Raw genomic sequence first — 22,178 nt, 5'->3', positions numbered from 1 at the left:
ACGTGACCCCCAGCCTGTGTCTCCGCGGTGCTGTCCCAGATTCCCAGCACCAGCGGCTTTGGTTGGGTTGGGGAGGGAGGGGAGCAAGGGGGGGCTGAGAGAGGAAAGGGGGTGGGGGGATCGGAGAAGCAGGGAACCCCAGGCCCCAAGTGCCCCCTCGCCCCATCTCCGCAGTTGCTCCCGAAGTTCCTAACACCGGGGGTGGGGGGCACCCGGAGCCCGTGACACCCACAGCCCAGAGCAGCCACGGGGGACCCGGGACCCAGCCCGGGGGAAGAGAATCCCAGACAGGCTCTTGGAAACTGGGGCTGGCGCGGCTGCGATGTCACTTCCTGTCTGGCCGGGGAGTTTCCCATCATGCCCCTGGGCTTGGCCGTCCATCACACTGTGGCATGGGGGAGTGACAGCAGCACTGGCAGCGGTGCAGGCCCCGCCCAGACAGCTCACAGGCCCCGCCCACGCGGCACGTGGCATGCAGCTGCGAGGGGCGGGGCTGCTACTTACTGTGGGCGGGCGCGGCCTGGCCTCCGACGGGCGGGCGCTGCTTGGGCCCCCTGGGGAAACAGCAGATTCCACATGACGCCGGGGGGCCGGGGGGGGAAGAATTGGGCCGTCCCCCACACCAGGGACAGGGGCAGCAACCAGCCGGCTTCCCCACAATGCGGGCTGCTCCCTCCGGGATGTGCCCCACACTCAGCCCCTGGCTCTCCCTGTGGGGATGGGTAGCTTCGGGGTGGCTCAGGGCGCTGGGTGCCAGCCTGGGCAGGGACTGTTCCCTAGGAGACCTGACACTGTTTCCAAGAAGCATGTGGGGCGAGATCCCATCCTGGGGGGCAGAGAGGTGGAAGGACCCTTCCCCACAGAGCGAGTGACAAGCAGAGACACTGAAGTGCAGAGACCTGGGGCTGGGGGGCAGAGAGAGTGACCCGCTCCAGCACCCAGGGGCAGCTCCCAACCCCTCTCCTCACGAGCACTCGGGGCAGCCCCCAGCCCCAGGGACCTCCGGTCCCCCAAGCCGTTCCCCTCCAGTTTTGCAGAGCAGGAAGTAGAGCAGGCCCCCGAGCAATGCCACCCCGGCCAGCGACCCGATGACAATCCCGGCAATGAAGTTGAGTCTGGAATAGATTCGGAGGGAGAAAAAGGGGGTGTATCAGGGAGTCCAGGCATGACCCCCCCCCCATGCCCCAGGCTTCCAAATGCTGCTCCCTCTTGGTGCCCACCGTGAGGCCCTGGGGGCTGGAACCGCCACCTGCCCCTCCACCCCCAGAGACATTGGGGGCAGCTCAGCCAGGGGTCCCCTGAGCAGGGGTCTGGACACAGAGAATGGCTGACACCCTGTTTCCTGGCCACTGATGGCCTGGGCCCCTCCTCTGCAAAGGTGCCAAGTGAAGGGGCTGGAGAACAAAGAGATCAGGTGGCCTCCTGACCGGGGAAAGAGAAAAAGGCGAGAGGAGGGGCAGCAGAGTTTCAGTTTGGAGCTGGCTGGGGAAATGGAGGGGGGCCCAGATGGGGCTTTGGCCTCCCTGCCCCACAAGACGGACCTGACTGAGGGGTCCTGTTCTCTGCACCCACAAGCTCTGTGTTAGACCATGTCCCTGTCGTCTAATAAACCTCTGTTTTCCTGGCTGGCTGAGAGTCACGTCTGACTGCGGAGTTGAGGGGCAGGACCCTCTGGCTGCCCCAGGACCCTGCCTGAGCGGACTGGCTGTGGGAAGCGCATTGAGGGGCAGAGGAGGCTGAATGCTCCAAGGTCAGACCCAGGAAGGTGGAAGCCGTGTGAGCATCTTGCCCTGCAGAGGAGACTTCCCCAGAGTCCTGACTGGCTTTGTAGGGAGCAGTTCCAGAGCATCGCCCGGGGACTCCGGGACACAAGTTGCTCCTGTTCTCGTTAGTGGCGGTGTCATTGAGAACCCAGCCGTAGCTCGGCGCTGGGATGGAGTTGGCGACGCACAACAGGGTCAGAGGGGTCCCCAGGAGCGTGTCGGGTCCTGGCGGGTCTATCCTGGCAGAGTCTGGCCCGTCTACACAGAGAGGGAGAGGGTCAGTAGGTGGATGGCACCCGTGAGAGATCCCCGTATTAGCAGCCCCGGTGCCTCACCCCAGAGATGGCTGCATCTCTGTGGCTGGGTGATGCCAGCAGGGCCGGGGGCAGCGCGGCCGGGGGACGGGGCTGTAGTTACTCACAGGCCCCCATCTCGGTGCTGGGCTCACTGCGGTCGGTGCTGACGGGGTTCCTGACCTCGCACTGGTGGGCGCCAGCGTCGCCCCGGGTGACACCCAGCACCGTGAGGGTCCGGTTGTCAGAGGACAGCCCCAGCCGGTCACTGGGCGTGAAGTACGACCCATCCCAGAGCACGCTGTCAGCGCTGGGGGAAGTTTTGCACGTGAGAGTGAAGGTCCCGTTCTCAAGCCCGAGGGTTTGGTTTAGCGTCACCGTGGGCCTGGGAGCATTTCTGTGCAGGGAACAGAGAGAGCGTTACCGTGTGTCCCTGCCCCTCCATGCGGGATCGGGGCTGCTGTCCTGCGGGACTGGGGCAAGGGTGCTGGTGTTGCCACCATGTGAGGTTGTGGGAAGGGTCCCAGCACCACTGTCCTGCGGTGTCCTTTGCCCTTTGCACCTCAGAGCTGCGGAGACAGGCAGTCACCTTCTGGGGTCTGGCAGAGGGTCCCTCTCCCCAGCATTGAGTCTCAGTTATTGGTGCCTCCCTGATGCTCTGGCTCCTGGAGTCCTGTGATTTTTGGGAGACTCTCGGCTGTGGTTCGAAGGGAGAGCGACACTCCGGCTCCCAGGCTCCGGCCCGACAGCAGGACTTTCAAGCCGATCCCGTGACAGTTCAGGCCGGACTCAAGGTCACAACCCCACAGGTCTCTTGGTGCCACCGGACGCCCCGTGGGCACAGCCCTGTGCCAGGTCCTTGCCGTCCCCTCTGACCCGGACAGAGCTGCCCATCCCAGACCCAGGCCGAGGGGTGGCATTGCTGGGGCACCATGGGCAGTCAGCCAGAGCCGATCTCACTGACCCCGGGGAGATCGGGGAGACTCAGTGTGGGGGGGGCAGCCCCCAGCCTAGTGCTGCCCCATATTCCCACCTAGCCCCATAGCTCAGCAAGTGCCATACAGCCCCAGGCCCCCTGGGTTCTCCCCACGACCCACGAGAGTCCGAATGGGGAGGGGGCGTTCGGACTCCAGCAGCAGGGCCAAGGAAACCCCTCCAGTCTGTACCCCCTGCCCGGGGGGGCTGGGAACATCCCCTCCCATTCTTCCCTCAGGGCACCCCACATCCCCCTGTCCCCCTCCGAGCTTCTTCCCCCCCGCGGGGTTGGTGCACGGAGTAACAGGCGACAGGGGACGTCCCATGCAGACAGGGAGCCCGGGACAGGACAGATCCGGAGTAGCCAGGGCGCCGGCTGGACAGACAAGTGAGTGTGGGGCGTGGCTGGGGCTATAGTTACTCACAGGCCCCCGTCTCGGTGCTGGGCTCGCTGCGTTCAGTGCTGACGGGGTTCCCGACCTCGCACTGGTAGGTGCCGGCCTCACCCCGGGTGACACCCAGCACCGCGAGGGTCCAGTTCCCGGAGGACAGCACCAGCCGCTCACTGGGCGCGAGATACACCCCGTCCCAGAGCCAGAGCAGGGTGTCGGCGCTGATACATGTGAGGGTGAAGGTCACGTTCACCAGCACCTGGGTTTGGTTCGGCGTCACCGAGGGCCTGGGCAGCATTTCTGTGTCCCTGCCCCTCCATCTGCCCGGGATCGGGGCTGCTGTCCTCCGGGATTGTGGGAAGGGTCCTGGTGCCATTGTCCCATGGGATAGTTTGGAAGCTTCTTTTGGCTTTTGCCACCACAGACCATCCGAGACAGAGAACGAGGGGGTTCTCCTGCCCTAGGTTAAATCCTCAGCTGCTGGAGTCCTGTGATTTTTGGTAGAATCTCGGCTTCCATTTAATAAAAAGGAAGTTTCTGGGCCATATGAATGGGGAGAAAAAATGGAAATCACAACCCGACAAGACCCTGGGTCCCAACAGCGAAGGCACGGCCCCGACCAGGAGCTGGATTTAAATCTTGTAATTTTTAAGCCAATCTCGTGATTGTTTGGGGCTGGTTCCAATGTCTGGAGCTGCCGGGCAGGTGGCGCCCACGGGCTCCATCTCGGAGGCGTGGGGAGGGGGCTGGGGAGGGGAAGAGGGGTGTGACGCTGTCTAACCAGACAGATCAGCTCAGGCTACGGCCACAGGGAATTCACCGGGTGCAGCGACAAAGGGCTGTCAAGAGGTCTTGGTGCGTCCAAGCTGTGTAGATTAAAGGGAGACGTTGGTGTCTTGTCTGCACTGATCTGTAGCGTGTTGGTTCACGAGACGTTACCCTGCACGTCACTGGCCCCCAATCACAGGTGTCTCGGCGTTTAGGTGGGAATTCACCTGAGGTGCGAAAGTGCCTGAGACCTAAGGAAGGTCGTTTCTATCACAAGGCATTTACAGGGCCTTTCCCAGCAAGCGGGGTCGAGGCCTCAGAATTGCCAGTGAAGCCTCCTGTTAACTGCAAAGCAGGAGCCGTCGAGGGAGAGTGGAAATGCCCAGCCTGCCTGCGCGGGCTGCTCACCCGCACCCAAGTGGGCGAAGGGCCCGGCAGCTTGTCGCTCGCCCGGGAAGAAGATCCATAAACACGGGGCTAAGGGAACGATCCTGCGTCCCGGGCCTGAGGAATTCGGAGCCACAGGACAGAGGCCCCAGGACCCTTTTGGGCCACGCTGAGAGACGTACGGAAAACGAGCAGAGCACGCAGCCCTGCTGCCACTGGACCGACAAACCCGGAGTCGCTGTGATGTACGGTCCCTGCGTGAGCCTGGCAGCAACTCGTCCCTTTCTCGCAGCTGGGAAATCTTTGGGTAGTTTAGTCGAGACATTGGCTGCAGCGTTGTCTTTGGGGCGAGGTGAAAAGCATCCACTGACCGGCGTAAGTGACGGGCCTTTGGGGTCGGGAGCGACGCAAGGGGGTGGCTCTGGGGTTTAATAACCTCTCCTCACGCAGCCCAGTTTGCGGGGTGGGAAGATGGGCTCCTTGGAAACCCTGCTGCAGTGATGCGGGAGTGCACACTCGTTACTGGGTAGGGGAAATCTAATCACCGAGCACACCGCCAGCTGGGGGGTCTGCCCTGTTTTCTGACACTATGCCCGGAGATTGGCACTCACAGTGGGGAGCTGCTCCAGCCAGCACGACAAGGGGGACCCCTGGGGGTCTGGCACATCGCAGGTCCCTCGAGGGGCTGCTCCGGAGCTGGGGGCGCAGCAGGGGGCCTGGGGCTCCGTGACACCATCCCCAGCTGGGAGCTGGCGGCGCTGGGTGGGGGTGGCTGACAGGGAGACACTGGCACAAGGAAATAAACGGCAAATGTTGGCACAAACAAGAGAGCGAAGGAGGAAGCAGCTGGGCAGGTGCAGCTCCCCTCCCGCGGCAGGGCTGCCCCAGGCAGGGAGTGGAGCCACGGGACAAAGTCCCTGGCATCCATCAAAGACACGGCACGTCTGGCTGGGATGCAAAGCCAGGCTGGGCACACGGCAGGCGCCCATGTGGCTGGCATCCCGCCTCCCCGAGCCGTACAAATCCTGCAGCGATCCCCCTGCCCATACAGCTCTCCCCTGGGGATCCCCTAAGCCCTGACCCCTGAGCCACCCCTGCCAAACAGCCAGAGGTGCCGGGATCTCAGTGCATGGGGGAAACAAGCCACTTCCAATACACGCCCAGCGCTCTGCTGACATGAGCAACCGAGTGTGGGACCCGGAGATGGGGGAGCAGAGAGCACCTGGCATGGGGGGGGCGGGGGGAAACTGGAGAAAGGGGAATGGGGGTCACGCAGAGCCATGGGCATGGCAGGCATGGAGGAAATCGCATCCAGTCAAGACCCCGGATCCAGACAGTGAAGACACGGCCCCAACCAGGAGCTCGATTTACATCTTGTGATTTACATGCCGATCTCATGATTGTTTTGGTCCAGTGCCAAGGTCCATGAGCTGCACGGCTGCCAGGTCGGGGCAGTGAGCGACAGGAGACCGGCAGGAAGCTGGACAGGACCAGAGCGCAGGGGGATGTGGCTGGACAGACAGTGAAATAGCCGAGCGCCCAGCGTGGGGAGTGGGATCGGTGCAGGCAGTGACAGGCGACCGAGCGGAGTCTGATCCAGACTGGAGACAGACCGGAGCGTCCCCTGGGGAACAGAGCCCAAGGGTTGAATCCAGAACTGAGCTGAAGACCCCAGACCTGGCTTCAGAGACAGGGAGGGCCCAGGGAGCAGGAACGGTGCTGACCCATGAGGTTGGTGCACAGAGGGACAGGGGACGTCCCATGCAGACAGGGAGCCCGGCTGGAGACAGAACAGATCCGGAGTTGCCGGGGCACTGGCTGGACAGACAAGTGAGTGTGGGGCACAGTGCCCGGCTACTCACCCTCCACCACGATCTCCATCCTAGCCGTGAAGCCGGTGACGGAGTTGTGAGCCTGGCACTTGTACCTGCCCAGCTGATCCAGGCTTGTGGGGTTAACAGTCAAGATGCTCTTGGTCTCGTTCGTGTCGGTGCCGTTGAGAAACCAGGGATAGCTCGGGGCTGGGACAGAGTCGGCGAGACACACGTCAGGGGCAGAGGGGACCCGAGGGTCAGGCCGATGGGTCCTGGAGGGTCTATCCTGGCGGAGTCTGGCCCATCTGCACACAGTGGGAGGAGATCAGGGGGAGGGATGGCACCAGTAGGACAAAGTATAAACAGGTGCCATGTCCCACCCTACAGTGGCTGCATCTCCGTGGCTGGGTGATGCCGGCAGGGCCAAGGGCAGCGCGGCCGGGGGACGGGGCTGCAGTTACTCACAGGGCACGGTGACGTTGCTGGGCTCGCTGAGGTTGGTGCTGATGTGATTCCCGATCTCGCACCAGTAGGCGCCGGTGTCGGCCCGGGGAGCATTTGGCACCGTGAGGGTCCGGCTCTCCGAGGACAGCCCCAGCCCCTCACTGGGTACAAGGTAAGACCCGTCCCGGAGGCAGAGCATGGTGTCGGTGCGGGGGGAGCTGTTACATGGGAGGGAGAAGGTCCCGTTCTCAGGGTTGGGTTTGGCGGCACCGGGGGCCTGGGCAGCATTTCTGTGCAGGGAACAGAGAGGGCGTCAATGTGTGTCCTGGCCCTCCAGTCGCCTGGGACCAGGGCCGCCATCCCATGGGATTGTGAGAAGGTGCCTTTGACCATTGCCACCACAGACCGTCTCAGACAAGGAACGATGGGGTCTCAGATGGAGGTGTTGGCCAATTCCTGCCATGTTGGGTGCCCCCTTTTAAATCCTCAGCTCCTGGAGTCCTGTGATTTTCAGGAGAATCTTCACTTTCATTTAACAAAGAGCAAGTTTCTGGCCCTTTTGACTGGGGTGAAAATGTGGAAACTGCAACCCGAAGAGACCCTGGGTCCCGACAGCGAAGACACGGCTCTGACCAGGACCTGGATTTAAAGCCTGATTTATATCCCGATCTCATGAATGTGCGGGTCTGGCTTCGAGGGCTGTGAGCTGCACTGGCCATCAGGTTGGTCCAGTGAGTGACAGGAGACAGGCAGGAAGCTGGACAGCACCAGAGTGCAGGGGGATGTGGCTGGACAGACAGTAAAATAGCCGAGAGCGCCCAGTGCGGGGAGTGGGATCGGTGCAGGAAGTGACTGGTGACCGAGCGGAGTCTGATCCAGACTGGAGACAGACGGGAGCGTCCCCTGGAGAACAGAGCCTGAAGGGTGAATCCAGAACTGAGCTGAAGTCCCCAGACCCAGCTTCAGAGACAGGGAGGGCCCAGGGTGCAGGAACGGTGCTGACCCGCGGGGCTGGTGCACAGAGTGGCAGGCGACAGGGGACGTCCCATGCAGACAGGGAGCCCGGCTGGAGACAGGACAGACCTGGTGTTACTGGGGCACCGGCTGGACAGACAGTGATGCAGCTCCCAGGGCTCAGTTTGCCAGTAGACTGAGGCCATCGTGGGGGCACGGTGCCCGGCTGCTCACCCTGTACTTGGAGCTCCAGGGTGGCGTTCCTTGAGCTGAGGGGGAAGACAGTGATGGCCACACAAGTGTAATTCCCAGACTGGCTGACGCAGAGATTGGTGACCTGGAGCTCAGAGCCGGAGCCGGAGCCGGAGCCGCTCACCTGGAGCTCATTGTAAAGCCAAATGTACACTAGAGCCGGGCTGGGGTGGTCTCGGCAGAGCAAATTGAGGGCGGAGCCCTCAGCATAAACCTTCTGGCTGGGGGTGATCGTGGGCCCACCTGGAGCGAACACAGGAGAGCCGCGTGTTGGGGGGGGCTGGGGGGAGGGCAGGCTGCTCCGGCTGCAGAGAACTCGCTGCCCAAGGGAACTAGATCCAACAGTTACCCGAGGCACAGGGGAGCAGCCAAGGGGGGGCGCATGTCCCGGGATGGGGTAACATGCTCCTGCCCCATGGAGCTCCCAGCCTGGCCCCACACTGGGGAGTAGGCACCAGCTGACCCCAATCCTGCTGGGGTGGGAGGGAGCGTCCCATGGTCACAAGGGCTGTGGGGTGAAACCGGGATGGACCCGGAGCCCGACGGACAGGACGTGGGGCAGAGACGGAGACAGAGCAGGGAGCACGGGCTGCGCTGAGGGCAGAGGGTGGGTGAGAGACGTGCACCAGGCTCACGTCCGATTCCCGCGCAGGGCAAAGACAGGGAGCCGAGGGGAGGCAGGACGGGTCACAAGCGACCAGGCGCTGGGCACAGACAGGCAGAGACAGCAGCGCGGGCTGCGCCGAGGAATGGAATCCGGAGCGATGGACGATCCAGATTCCGGACACCTGGGAACAGCCCACGGAGAAGAGACCCCACGGGGGTGAAACAGGAACTGACCAGGCACCGAGAGAGCCGGCGCTGGGTGCAGAGCCGGCGAGAGCGGGCACACGAGGCGCTGATGGGAGCGGCCGGTGGAACGAGTGACCGGCTGACGGCTGATGCAGCTCTGGCGAAGCACAGACGCTCGGGGGTTAAACCAGGCCTGGCCAGGAGGGAAGAGCAGGCGCTGGGGAGAGCCCAAGAGAGCCGGCACCCCCTGCGCGGATGGGCGATATCGGCGCAGTGAGGGAGGGAGAGGACGGCCCCGAGGGTGGCGAGGGGGCAGGACAGAGCCGCACCGACCCGGCTGATGGCAGACGGGGTGTTGGGGGCAAGGCGCAGGCTCTGCAGTGCAGAGCGACGGGGTCATTCATCAACGGGCAACAGTCCGGCTTCGGATCCCGCGTCAAGAGAGACGGGGCCAGCGACGCGGGAACGAATCTCAGACTGGAGCCCCGGGCCCGGCTGCTGAAAGGGCAGCATGGACAGCAGGGCTGGCGCATGGTGACAGGGCACCGTTGGATCCAGACTGGAGACAGGCGGGAGCGTCCCCCAGAGAACAGAGCCTGAGGGGTGGATCCAGGCCAGCCCCAGAGCCCTGGCTGCAGAGACAGGGAGATCCCAGCGCGCGGGGACGATGCTGACCCATGGGGTCGGTGCAGGGAGTGACAGGGGACGTCCCACGCAGACAGGGAGCGGGCTGGAGACAGGACAGACCCGGGGCAGCTGAGCGCCGGCTGGCCGGGCTGACAGAGCCCCCAGCACCCCACGTGCCCAAGACAGAGGCAGGCGTGGGGCGCGGTGCCCGGCTGCTCACCCAGCCCCGCGATCTCCAGGTCGGCACTGTCGTAGTGGGGTGTGAGGACGCTGTCGGCTCTGGGGTTTCTGTGCCCGAGTGGTTCACAGAGAGACTGAGGATCAGGGACTCGGACAGCGGCCCCTCTTCCTGGGTCTGCATCCCACCGTGACACCACGCGCCCCCCACGGCCAGGTTAGTGTCCGCGACCCAGGGCAGGCTCAGATTAGAGCCCGCAGCGTAGAGCTGCTGATGGGGGCTGATCACGGGGGTCAGGCCCGAATGGAGCAAACACAGGACGGTCGCGCACCTCCACAGGGCAGGGAGAGCCCCAGCACCAGATACCCAGAGCTGGCGCCAATGCCCAGGGCTGCCCCGGGGCCCAGGGACCCGGCCTCCTGAAGGAACACAGTGGGAAACAGATTGGAGGGCGAAACCCCCGCTCCTGCTTTATGGGAAGATCCCTCGATCGACGGCTAACTCGGGGCTGATCCCTGAGCTGGCTCAAGTAACTGTCAGGCCCGGGTGAGGGATGGTCTGAGGCGTCTCCAGAGGCTGATACGGGTGGTTATAAGCCCCCTGCTGAGCTGCTGGACTCTGTGACGACTGATCCCCTGGTCACTAAATCAGGGGCAGAGAAGAGCCACAGAAGCGATTCAGGGCGGGAGGAAATGCCTTGGAGCGAGCGACTGGCAGAGCTCAATGTGTTGAGCTTCTCGGAGCTCTGTGTGAGTGTCTGTCTGATAACAGCGCGTCAGCCCCTCCGTGGGGAGATAACACCAGGCCTGGGAGCAGAGCAAGGCCGAGCGAGAAGGAACGGCTGGAAGTTCAAGGCAGACACGTCCCAGTTAGACAAAGGCCCAGATTTGTACCAGCCAGGGTGACCAGCCGCTGGGCGAACGCCCGAGGGCAGGGTGGTGTGACGAATTGGGACTGTTCTTAATGTTTCCTCTGAAGAGTGTGGGGGTGCCTCAGTTTCCCCGAAGCAGTTCTTAAGTATCTAGGTGGTGGGATAAGGGTGTATGATCATTGCAGAGCCCTAGAGGGTAGGTGTGTGCAGAGGTCTGGCACAGAGAATGGCCGACACCCTTTTTCCTGGCAACTAATGGCCTGGGCCCTTCCCCCATGCAAGATGAGAGCTAAAGGGTTGGAGAACAAAGGAATCAGGTGACCTCCTGGCCTGGGAAATGGATAAAGCCCAGAGGAGGAGGGGTTGGAAGGAGTTTCAGTTTGGGGCCGCTGGGGAGTGGAGTGAAGGGCAGACGTGTTGTCTGGCTCACTGCCCCCCAAAATGGTCCCAGCTGAGGGGTCCCGTTCTCTGCACCTACAAGCTCTGTTTTAGACCATGTTCCTGTCATCTAATAAACCTTCTGTTTTACTGGTTGGCTGAGAGTCACGTCTGACTGCGGAGTTGGGGGGCAGGACCTTTTGGCTTCCCCAGGACCCCGCCTGGGCGGACTCGCTGTGAGAAGCGCACGGAGGGGCAGAGAGGATGCTAAATGCTCCGAGGTCAGACCCAGGAAGGTGGAAGCTGTGTGAGCTGTGTGTCCTGCAGACAGTCTGCTCACAGAAAGGAGACTTCCCCAGAGTCCTGACTGGCTTCATAGGGAGCAGTTCCAGAGTATCGCCCGGGGACTCCGTGAGAACTGGTGGCAGAGGTGGGATGTACTGCACCCTGTGGATGGCGCTTCCTGCAGTAAGTGACGGGGGAGCAGTAAAACGAAGGGGGATTGATGAGGACCAGGCATGCTGAAGGCTCAGAGAGGAGCGGTTTCGGGGGGCGGTTAACCCCTGGGAGTGTGTGACCAGCGAGAAGGACTGTACAGTAATGGGGTCCCCCTGGGGACTGCGGGGAGCAGTCTCAGGGGCGGAGGAACCTGTGGCTTGGCCCTGGGAGAGAGAAGGACTTTTGCAGTAACAGGGTTCCCCTGGGGATTACAGCGAGCGGTCCAAGGGGCGGAGGAGTCTGCAGCTCGACCCTGGCAAAGAGGGGGTGACCTCGAGAAGGGCTGGCACACTAGGGGTTCTCCCTGGAAACCGTCGGGAGCTGAGAGCACACAGGCCTGTGAGTCCACAACAACTTGGGAAGAGCGGAGTGATGGCCTGTCACCGCCTCCTTAAGAAGGACATTGTAACCCTGTGCAGAAAGAGAGGGTTGAGCATTGGAAAGTTCACCAAAGCACAGTTAACCGTGCAGCTGGAGGAGGATGACCGCTCTAAGGAACAGATTCCTGACCCCAAATGGGGCTATAGCAGGGTCCACGAGCAGCTGGGGTGGTAGCCAGGCATCCCCAAGACTCCAGTCCCCGACCAGACGAGGGTCTTCACGATCGGGTTCCCCATCGGGGGATCAGAGACGGACGGGATTGGAGCTGAGTCCGAGAGAGCAAGAGGACTGTGAGAGACAGCGAGAGCCCGAGAAAGAGCTGCAGAAGCAGCAGCAGCATGAACTGGCGGTGGGGGAGCGGAGAGGCCTAGGGGACCCCCCCGGGGTGAGTGGGGATAGACCCCGGGGGGCCAGCTCCGCAGGGAACCTCGAGACTAAATTGCTGCCCCTGGTTAAGGGGGGGGGGGGGATGTGGATGCCCACCTCACTGCCTTTGAGCAGGCTGGCGATTTGAACCAGGGGGACCCTGCGGAAAAGCCCCGGTGTCCAGCTCCCTTGCTGGGTCCCAAGGCTGTAGACTCCGTCAGCCCGATGGGTGGGGAGGTGGACAGGCTCCCACTCCTGACCCCAACCTGTATGTCTGTGTGGAGTTTCCTGGGGCCAAGCCCCTCCGACCCCCAGTGGGAGCGGAAGATGAAGGTCAATGGGGAGACATTCCTGGGGTGGCGAGATCCTGGGACAGAGAGAACTGTTGTCAGGCCCTGGGTGGTGCAGCCTCAGATGCTGAACGGCTGTGTGAGCTGGGTGAGGGTCCCAGGGACGAAGCCCCTCACCCTGCGTATGGCCCAGATCCCTGTGCAGACCCAGGAGGGGTGGGGCTGGCTGGCCGTTGGGGTGCTCCAGGATACCAGCTGCGAGACCCTGTTGTGGGGTGACTGTCTCTTTGGGACAGGATCCAGGCCATGCTCCTGTAAGGCCAAGGGTTTGAATTTGAATCCAGGGAACCAATCGGTGGAGAGGGAAATGGTCAGTGAAAATGCAGATGACCGGGCTGGCAGCAGGGAGGAGCAGCTAGACTCAGGCTACCTGCCTGCCTGTAACCAGACCCCTGGGGCTGGGTGGGACAGAGAGATGCTCCCTGCCCCCTTGCACACCGGAGAGGGGGCTCACACTGGCTCTGATGCAGTGAGGAAAGCAGCGAGCTCGCTGCCTACCCCCACTGGGACAGCAAGGGCAGCGCTGAGCACAGTGGGAGCTGAGACCCCAGCTGAGGGGGGGAGACACAGGCAGGGCAGGGGATCTGTTGGGAGTGGCAAGGTGCTTGGTAAGGAGAGTCTGGATGAGCCTAGGCAGCCTTGTGATCTGATGGCTGTGTCTAGTCAGCAGGGTGGGAAGGCGAGGAGAGTGGCAGATGAGTGTCCCTGGACCTTACCTGTTAGCTGGGTGGAGAATTGTGACAGGGAAGGAAACGTGCCTGTGTCTGTCAGGGGTATTGACTTGCCTATGGAGGGAGCTACCCCGGTCTCCAGGCAGTTGTCTGTGACCAGCCTTGTGTGCTGGGACCAGGGGAAAGAGATCCCAAGCTGTGTGTCTGGGAAAGGAGAAAGTGTGTCCGGCTCTTCTTTGTCTGTGGAGCAGACAGAAGGGGCCTTTCAGCCTGTGATGGTTGAGGGTCGTGCAGTTGTCTCAGAGCTGGTTCTGGATTCAGCTAAAGCCCAGGAAGGGAAGGGTCCTAAGTTTATGTCTGCTCAGGAGAATGGCCCTGTAACTAGGTCGCATCCAGTCAGTGCCTATGTAAAATCCCAGAGACCAGACAATTCTGGTGCTTGTATTTTGCCTGTTGCTAGTGTGTGGCAAAGGGAAGGAGAATGCTTCTGACCTGTTATCTAGGAAGTCCATAAGTTTGCCTGAAAGGGGATTGTGTGGGAATCCGCCTGATGGGCCAGAGGTGATTCTGGATGTAAGGGAGACCCAGAAAGGGTCTGTTGTTGCTCAGGAAAGTGTTCCTCTAGAGCAAGCCCTAGGTAAAGAGGGTAAGAGCAGAATTTCCGTGAGGGGTGAATTGTTGCATAGAAAAGCCCTCGGGAAAGGAATCCTCATGGAGTCTTTGCAAGCAGTTTACTGCCACTGAAGGGTGTGAAAGTGATTTAAGCAAGAAAGTCTCTGTTCCTAACAGCCAGAAATTTTCTGTTGTGAATGAAGCCACTGCCTTTCCTGTTGAAGGATCCAGTGTGGATAGCTTTGAGAAGGTCTCAGGTGGAGTGAAAGCTGTTAAGAAAGTTAAACAGTCCTCTAACCAAGTGGCTGTGTTTGGCCAGCTTGTTGGGGAGACAAGGTTGTTGAGAAAGGACTGTCTCCATGCTAGTTCTGTAAGTGAACAGTATGTGGCCCAGGTCAAGAGGGGGGCTCTTAACCAAGAGAGCCCGAATTGCAGGCCTCCAGACTGGAGTGCTGGGAGAAGACCCGATCCCAGTGTGACCTCCGGGGGTTATGGGGTGGCCAAAGAGCACAGGCCGCATAAACCTTCCCACATGCGGCCAGCGAGTGCTATCGACCACCCCCGACCTAAGGGAGGGCGTGAAACTGGAAGGGCCTGGTGTAACTCCCACCAAGGAACGGGAGAGATGCTGGGGCATCCATGGGAACATTGGTGGCTTCAAACTTCCCCAGGTCACCAGCTAAAGTGACCCCGCTCAGTTCGATCTCGAAGGGGGGAGAGATGTGACGAATTGGGACTGTTCATAATGTTTCCTCTGAAGAGTGTGGGGGTGTCATAAATATAAAGGGAAGGGTAAACCCCTTTAAAATCCCTCCTGGCCAGAGGAAATCTCCTCTCACCTGTAAAGGGTTAAGAAGCTAAAGGTAACCTCACTGGCACCTGACCAAAATGACCAATGAGGAGACAAGATACTTTCAAAAGCTGGTAGGAGGGAGAGAAACAAAGGGTTTGTGTGTCTGTCTACATTTTGCCTTTGCCGGGGATAGACCAGGAATGAAGCCTTAGAACTTTTAGTAAGTAATCTAGCTAGGTATGTGTTAGATTATGATTTCTTTAAATGGCTGAGAAAAGAATTGTGCTGAATAGAATAACTATTTCTGTCTGTGTATCTTTTTTTGTAACTTAAGGTTTTTGCCTAGAGGGGTTCTCTATGTTTTGAATCTAATTACCCTGTAAGGTATTTACCATCCTGATTTTACAGGGGGGATTTCTTATTTCTAATTCTATTTTTATTAAAAGTCTTCTTGTAAGAAAACTGAATGCTTTTTCATTGTTCTTGGATCCAGGGGTTTGGGTCTGTGGTCACCTATGCAAATTGGTGAGGCTTTTTATCCAACATTTCCCAGGAAAGGGAGGGTGCAAGTGTTGGGAGGATTGTTCATTGTTCTTAAGATCCAAGGGTCTGGGTCTGTAGTCACCTAGGCAAATTGGTGAGGCTTTTTACCAAACCTTGTCCAGGAAGTGGGGTGCAAGGTTTTGGGAAGTATTTTGGGGGGAAAGACGTGTCCAAACAGCTCTTCCCCAGTAACCAGTATTTGTTTGGTGGTGGTAGCGGCCAATCCAAGGACAAAAGGGTGGAATATTTTGTACCTTGGGGAAGTTTTGACCTAAGCTGGTAAAGATAAGCTTAGGAGGTTTTTCATGCAGGTCCCCACATCTGTACCCTAGAGTTCAGAGTGGGGGAGGAACCTTGACAGGGGGTGACTCAGTTTCCCCGAAGCAGTTCTTAGGTATCTAGGGGGTGGAATAAGGGTGTATGATCATTGCAGAGCCCTAGAGGGTAGGTGTGTGCAGGGGTCTGGCACAGAGAATGGCCGACACCCTTTTTCCTGGCAACTAATGGCCCGGGCCCTTCCCCCCTGCAAGGTGAGAGCTAAAAGGTTGGAGAACAAAGGAATCAGGTGCCCTCCTGGCCCCGGGAAAGGGATAAAGCCCAGAGAAGGAGGGGCTGGAGGGAGTTTCAGTTTGGGGCTGCTGGGGAGTGGAGTGAAGGGCAGACGTGTTGTCTGGCTCACTGCCCCCCAAAATGGTCCCAGCTGAGGGGTCCCGTTCTCTGCACCTACAAGCTCTGTTTTAGACCATGTTCCTGTCATCTAAGAAACCTCTGTTTCCCCGGCTGGCTGAGAGTCACATCTGACTGCGGAGTTGGGGGGCAGGACCCTTTGGCTGCCCCAGGACCCCGCCTGGGCGGACTCGCTGTGGGAAGCGCACGGAGGGGCAGAGGATGCTAAATGCTCCGAGGTCAGACCCAGGAAGGTGGAAGCTGTGTGAGCTGTGTGTCCTGCAGACAGTCTGCTCACAGAAAGGAGACTTCCCCAGAGTCCTGACTGGCTTCATAGGGAGCAGTTCCAGAGCATCGCCCGGGGACTCCGTGAGAGGTGGATCCCCCGTCTCGGATCCAGGCTGGGGCCTGTTCCTCGAGCACAAGTGACTAGGCTCCATACTGCAATAGCAGGGGATTCTCTGGCCTGCGCTAGGCAGGAAGCCGGACTAGTTGGTCCAATGGCCCCCGCTGGCTGGCCTCAAACGCACCAAGTCTGTTAATTATCAACCATTTACAGCGACTCTGAGGGTGGCGCCTTCCCGTTCCTGTCACCGAATCAGCTGGCGCTGGCCGAAGGTTACTGACAAGGCGCACAAAGGGAGGGGGATTAGCAGACGGGTTCAGGGGTGACAGGCACACGGGGCACAAAGGACGTGGCAGGACCTGTTCTGGGTGGTTATCGGCCACCCACTGCCCTGCCGCTCTGCCCATGACAACAGATCCACCCGGCTTCAGTGCCGGGTGCCGGGATTCTCTGCTCTGAGCTCCTGCTTCCCCCAGCAAGTTACCCATTAACCGCCCCCGCCTGCTTATCCTATAACCTGCCAGACCCTGACTTGGGGGGAGGCGGGACCTGGGCTCACAGAGGGAGGGGCTCCAGCTCCCTGGTGACCAGGGTGGGGGCCCAGGGCACATGGAGGAGAAAGACTGGGGCGGCTTCGAGACTCTGTGGGGCCGCAGTGCCATACCCCCCATAGAGTATCTCACTTTGGGACCCAGGGTGCGTCTAGCCAGGCACCAAGGACCCAGGGTGGGTCCAGCCAGGCACCAAGGACCCAGCCGCCCCCCACCCCAGGGTGACACAGCTGAGAGTGACCTCGCCAGCCGCCCTTCCCCCGGTCAGCCAAGCGCCCCTGCCAGGTGAATGGGGGAGGGAGGCCGAGGGCAGCGAACAGCCAGAGCTGCCTGGCACGTCTCTGCTGTGGGGCAAGGACCCCCCACCCCCGCTGCTCTCCCAGCTCTTCCCATCAGACCCCGCCCAGGGTTCGCACCCCAGACTCGACCCATCAGGGGGCCCCACGCTCCCTCCCTGCATCCGGCCAGACGCTCCCCAGGAAAAGAGGGGTTTGCAGCTTCCCAGCCCCGGCCGTGCTGCAGGGCTTCTGTGCTACGGGGCAAGGGGTCGGGCTGGGGGGCTCTGGGGGCTGGCAGGGCTGTGTGGCCTGTGCTGGAGAACTGCCCTGGGGCAGAGCTGCCCTACACCAGGGATGGATTTGGTCCATTGTGTTTTAGCAGGTTGATCTGTTACCAGGATTATGGTAACACACAGTGGACGATTGTTCTGGGCGCTGCTCAGACCCCAGCTGAGACCAGGGACCCGTCGCACCGGATGCTACCCAGACCCCAACCCAGACCAGGGCCCCTCATGCCGGGCACCACCCAGACCCCGACCCAGACCAGGGCTCCTTCTGGCTGGGTGCTGCACAGACCCCGACCCAGATCAGGGCCCTGTCGCGCCAGGCGCTGCAAAGGCAGAATCACTCTCCACGTTACAGCTGGGAACCGAGGGCTGGAGAGTGGCAGAGACTGGCCCAAGGGCACCCAGGGAGTCAGCGGCAGAGCTAGGAATCGAACCCAGGAGTCCGGGCTCCCACAACTACAGAAAGATGAAACTCCAGGTTCTTTGCTGAGTCCCACGGGGCAGCAGGCCCAGGGGGCAGTCGATGGGCACACACAGCAGGAAGATTCTCTCCCAGGGAAGCGGCGCAGAGAGATCTCCAGGGTTACCCAGGAGAAAGCAGACCAGGCCAGAGGAGGCTGGAGCCCGGAGCCCAGATGCCCCGGTGAGGGGCCCGACAGAGCAGGGGGAGCGGGGAGGCTGAGGCGCAGCTGGGGATACTCTCAGAGCGAGTCGATGGAGGTGAGGTCGCTGGTGCTGACCCGGATGGAGGCTTCGCACAACCAGGCCCTGGCGTGACTGCAGGTGACGCTGGCCAGGGTGAGGGTGCGGCTGTCTGGGATCAGCGCCAGGCACTCGCCCAACCAGGGGGCTGCCTGGCCCTCAGCCAGCCTGGTGCCGGTGCAAGGGGAGGTCACGCAGACGAGAGCTACGGTGTCAGCGAACTCCACCGGGCAGGGGCTGCGCACCCCACCTGGGGCAGAGCCAGCAGAAGGGGTGGACAGGACAGAGGGCTATGGGGGGGCAGCGCTCTCTCCCCTCCAGCACCTGGCACGAGGAGTCCAGCCGCCCTCGCACCATCTCAGGATCCTCACAGGGACACGCAAGAGCCTGCCTCCCCTGCCCCCCTCTGAAAGCAGATGGGCCGGCTGCACAGAGACACAACTTCTTTCTGCGGCTACTTCCCTGGGCAAGCAGCTGCTGGGAACGGGCCCCATGGTGATTAACCAGGGATGGGGAGACCTGGCAGTCACCCCCCAGAGCTCCCAGGGGTCTCCCATCATCCACAGCCGCAGGGCTCCCTCTGCCCCCAGTTATCGTGGCCCCACGCGCCCCTGAAAACTGAGGCACAAGGTGACGACAGCTCCTGGCTTCCAAACAGTGATGGGCACTGCCTCTACGGCGGCACGGAGGGGGGGCATGGGCTCCTGCACCCCCAGATCCTTGTCCCACAGCCCCCGTCAATCTCCCGATCCCACCCGCACTCCCACTGGGACTGGGCAGCAGCGCTGGACTGGGGCAAGTGGGACCAGGATCAGGTCCTGTGAGCGTACTCCTCCCCCCAAAGAGGGAGGGGAACTGAGACTGAGAATCACACGGTGCGAGCCAGGGGGCGGGGTTTGCACTAGGGTGTGCGAAGATCTTTGCACTGATCACACTGCAAGATGGACTCTGGTGGTAGGGGGGCAGGGTGTGCTAGAGAGAACTGCCCCAGAGGGAACGGCAGCCCATAGACACCTGGGGAGGCAGGGTGTGTGGGGGGCCCAGAGTCTGGGGCGGGAACCACAGGCCAAATACAGAACCTTAATCTCGAGCCCTGGTGCCCCGATCCTGGCCCCAGGTGAGGACACACGGATGGGGCTGGGGGAGCGTCCCAGAGAGCCCCAGCTCCCCATGGAGCCAGAGGGAGAAGGGGTGAATCTGCCCCTCCCCAAATACCCCAGTGCTCAAGAGCGGGTGTCACACCAGCACTGATCACACACAGGGAGAGGGACCCTGGCACTCCCTGGCACAGATGTGCCTCCGAACCCCCAGCACAGACCCCCTTCCCCAACCCGGACTTCCCCCCAGCACGGGACACCAGCTCCTCACACCCAGCACGGACCCTGACCCCATGCCCTGAAACCACCCCCCCTCCACTGCCCCCCAGGGCCAGCCGTTTCCCGCCGCCCAGCGCCAGGGGCCACGTCCCAGAGCGCCATGAACAGGGACTTGTGATGGTGCAGCCTGTCCCCCTCCCCACCCCACGCCCCCGCCTGCAGCCCGTCCTCCCCCGGGCAGAGCCGTCAGTGCCAGCTCCCCGGGGCAGCACGACCCGGCTCTGCCATGGAGACGCTTCTCCCCCGGCAGGTTAATGCTCACTCAGGCTGGCAAGGCAGAGATGCCGGGATGGGGGGAGACACTAGGCGGGCCCGGAGAGGCTGTGGTGGGCAGGAGGCAGTGGGGTGGGAGGGCACTGGGATACCAGGATGGGGGGGGGGGTGCCAGGGACACCAGGGGGAGCTGGAGAGGCTGGGACAGGCAGGGGGACGCTGCAGACACCAGGACGGGCTGGGGGCACCAGAGACCCTGGGGGGAACTGCGGCCCCGGAGCTTGACTCCTCCGTGCCCAGAGCAGGGCCGATGCAGGTGGCATGAGGGAGAGATCCCCCCACAACACTCATAGCCCCCCTCACCAGAGTGTGCCCCAAGCCCCAGGGGATCTCAGGGTCTCTGGCCCAGCCCTTGGCCCCTTTGCCACTGCTGCCAGTGAGGGGCTGGATCCCACTCAGGGGCCAGGAACTGAGCTGGGACCCAGCAAATCCATTTCACCCCGGACCCTGAACGGGCATCGGTGGGAACGGCGGGTTCTGGGGGGTGCTGGGAAGCCCAGGGATCCCCCTATGCCCAGTGAGGCTCAATCCCACACTGCTGGCACGTCAGGGAGAGCCAGGACGGGGGGGGACCCAGAGCCCCACATTTCTGGGGGGCACCATCTCCCAGGAGAAGCGGGGGGCAGGGAGTCCCAGGCTACCCCACGGTGTCTGTGTTTGGGGGGCGGGTTCCCCCCATGACCCAGCCAGGCTCATCCCCGGGGGAGAGGCCCAGAGCCCATCGCTGGGGCGGGGATGGGGAAGGGACAGGGCCCGGGGGTGGCACTTACCGGAGACGGGCAGATGCACCGTGCCGAGGACAGGGCTAGTCGGACTCAGAATCTGCACCGTGTAGCTCCCGGTGTCGCTGAGCCTTAACCCCGCGATGTGCAGGGCGCAGCCCGGCCCCGCTGTCTCCCGCCCCGTGTGGGCCGGGCCGTTGGTCTGGACGGGGGGTGGTCCTGGGAAGTAGGTGAGGATCCGGCTGTTTTCATCAGTGTTGTCTGATCGGAACCAGCTGCAGACCACGAAGTCCTGTGGCGCTGGCTGGGGGGCCAGGCTGACGCCCCCTCCCACCGCGGGGCTCGGCGGGGTGAGGACGATGGTCCCCGGGGTCTGGGCCGGCGCCGGCTGGAGGCAGGAGCCCAGGACGGAGGCTGCGGGGGAAGGAGAGGCTCAGCTGGGCAGCGAGGGGCCGGGGCGCGGGGGGTCAGTCGGGGCCTGGGGGGGACACAAGCAGCGAGCGCCCGCCCAGGGGGGACCAGCCGCCCGGCTACACCCGGCCAGACAGCGCGGGGCACGGGGCAGACCCTGGGCCGGTCCCTGCCCGGCCTCCAGACCCACCCCCGGCCGGGGGAACCGCCCCGGGCTCCAGCCGTCGCTCCCCAGTCGCAGAGCAGAGGGCGGGGTGCGGATCGGGCGGGGGGGGGGCAGGAGCTGCCGACGGCTCCATGGAGATGGGGGGTATCCCCAAAGCCGCTGAGAGAGTCAAACATGTGACCCCCCCCAGCTCTGACACCCCCAGGTCAGGGTGGGGTTAGAGCGCGGGGCAAGTGGGGGAGGGCTGGCGCCCCCATCCCACTAGGACAGGAAAGAGGGGGGATGAGCTGGGGGGGGAGCCCCCTGGGACGCAGCTACGGGCAGGGAAATCTGGTGAGAAAACGCCCAGAGCCCGGAGGGTGCAAATCGGAGCTGCTCCATGGGACACAATATCCCCCCACTGACACCCCTGGGGGCTGGGCCCGGGGAGACAGACAGAGAGAGGGGTGGGGTGGGGATAGTAGGTGTGTGGGGATGGGCAGGCAGATTACAGTCGGGTGATTGGTGTCCCTGAGGCCGGGATCCGACCAGACACCAAAGAACAATTCAAACACCAGCTGTCAGGCAGACGGGGGGGGTAGGCTCCCTGGGGGACCACAGGGGACCCCGTCCTGGGACTAACACCCCCTAAGGGGTGACCCCCACCCTCTGCCCCAAAGCTGCCAAGCCCGCCCCCCATGCCCTGCTCTCACCTGCCAGCAGCAGCCCTTTCCAGGGGCCGCCCCATGCGGGGGGGTCCCAGCTCCCGGACAGACGCCCCATGGCCCTTCTCCTCCCCAGGGGATCGCTGCCTGCCGTGGCCTTGGAGAGAGCCGAGGGTGGGTGCCCCGCCGGACGCCTGGGTTCTCTGGAGCAGCTGTGCCAGCTGCCGGGGCTCCCTGACTGAGACTCTGGCCAGGCGGGGTGGGGACGAGACAGCTCCGGTCCCCGCCCTCCTCCCCCTCTCTGGGGGCAGGGCTAACTCCGAGCCAGCCCCTCCCACCTGCCCAGCTGTTTGTGTCCCTGCACCTGTGGGTCCCGCTCTAGGGCAGGGGCAGCTGGGAGCTGTGCAGATCCGGTCGCCCCATCGCAAAAGAGAGATACTGGAATTGGAAAAGGTTCAGAAAAGGGCAACAAAAATGATGAGGGGGATGGAAGGGCTGCCAGGTGAGGAGAGATGAATAAGAGTGGGCCTTTTCAGCTTGGAAAAGAGACGACTAAGGGCAGACACATACAATCATGACTGGTGTGGAGAGAGTAGATAAGGACGTGGTATTTACTCCTTGTCACAACACACGGACTAGGGCCACCAACTGAAA

At 62.2% G+C, this 22,178-nt stretch overlaps 1 protein-coding gene across 1 annotated transcript; it reads right to left on the bottom strand.

Annotated features, from left to right (window-relative positions):
- Positions 1-1,382: 1,382 nt before the first annotated feature.
- Positions 1,383-21,796, bottom strand: LOC141977395 (cell adhesion molecule CEACAM6-like). Its single transcript, XM_074938860.1, is given in 8 exon segments — positions 1,383-2,021; positions 2,185-2,453; positions 6,437-6,612; positions 6,615-6,697; positions 6,858-7,088; positions 7,091-7,126; positions 20,352-20,717; positions 21,573-21,796. Coding segments are annotated over 8 exon segments (1,650 nt in total). The 5' UTR covers positions 21,643-21,796; the 3' UTR covers positions 1,383-1,602.
- Between the last annotated feature and the right edge of the window lie 382 nt (positions 21,797-22,178).

The sequence above is a fragment of the Natator depressus genome, chromosome 24, assembly GCF_965152275.1.
Source record: "Natator depressus isolate rNatDep1 chromosome 24, rNatDep2.hap1, whole genome shotgun sequence".
Classification (NCBI taxonomy): domain Eukaryota; kingdom Metazoa; phylum Chordata; order Testudines; family Cheloniidae; genus Natator; species Natator depressus.
The sequence above is the reverse complement of the archived record's forward strand: the minus strand, read 5'-3'. Positions and strand labels throughout refer to the sequence as shown.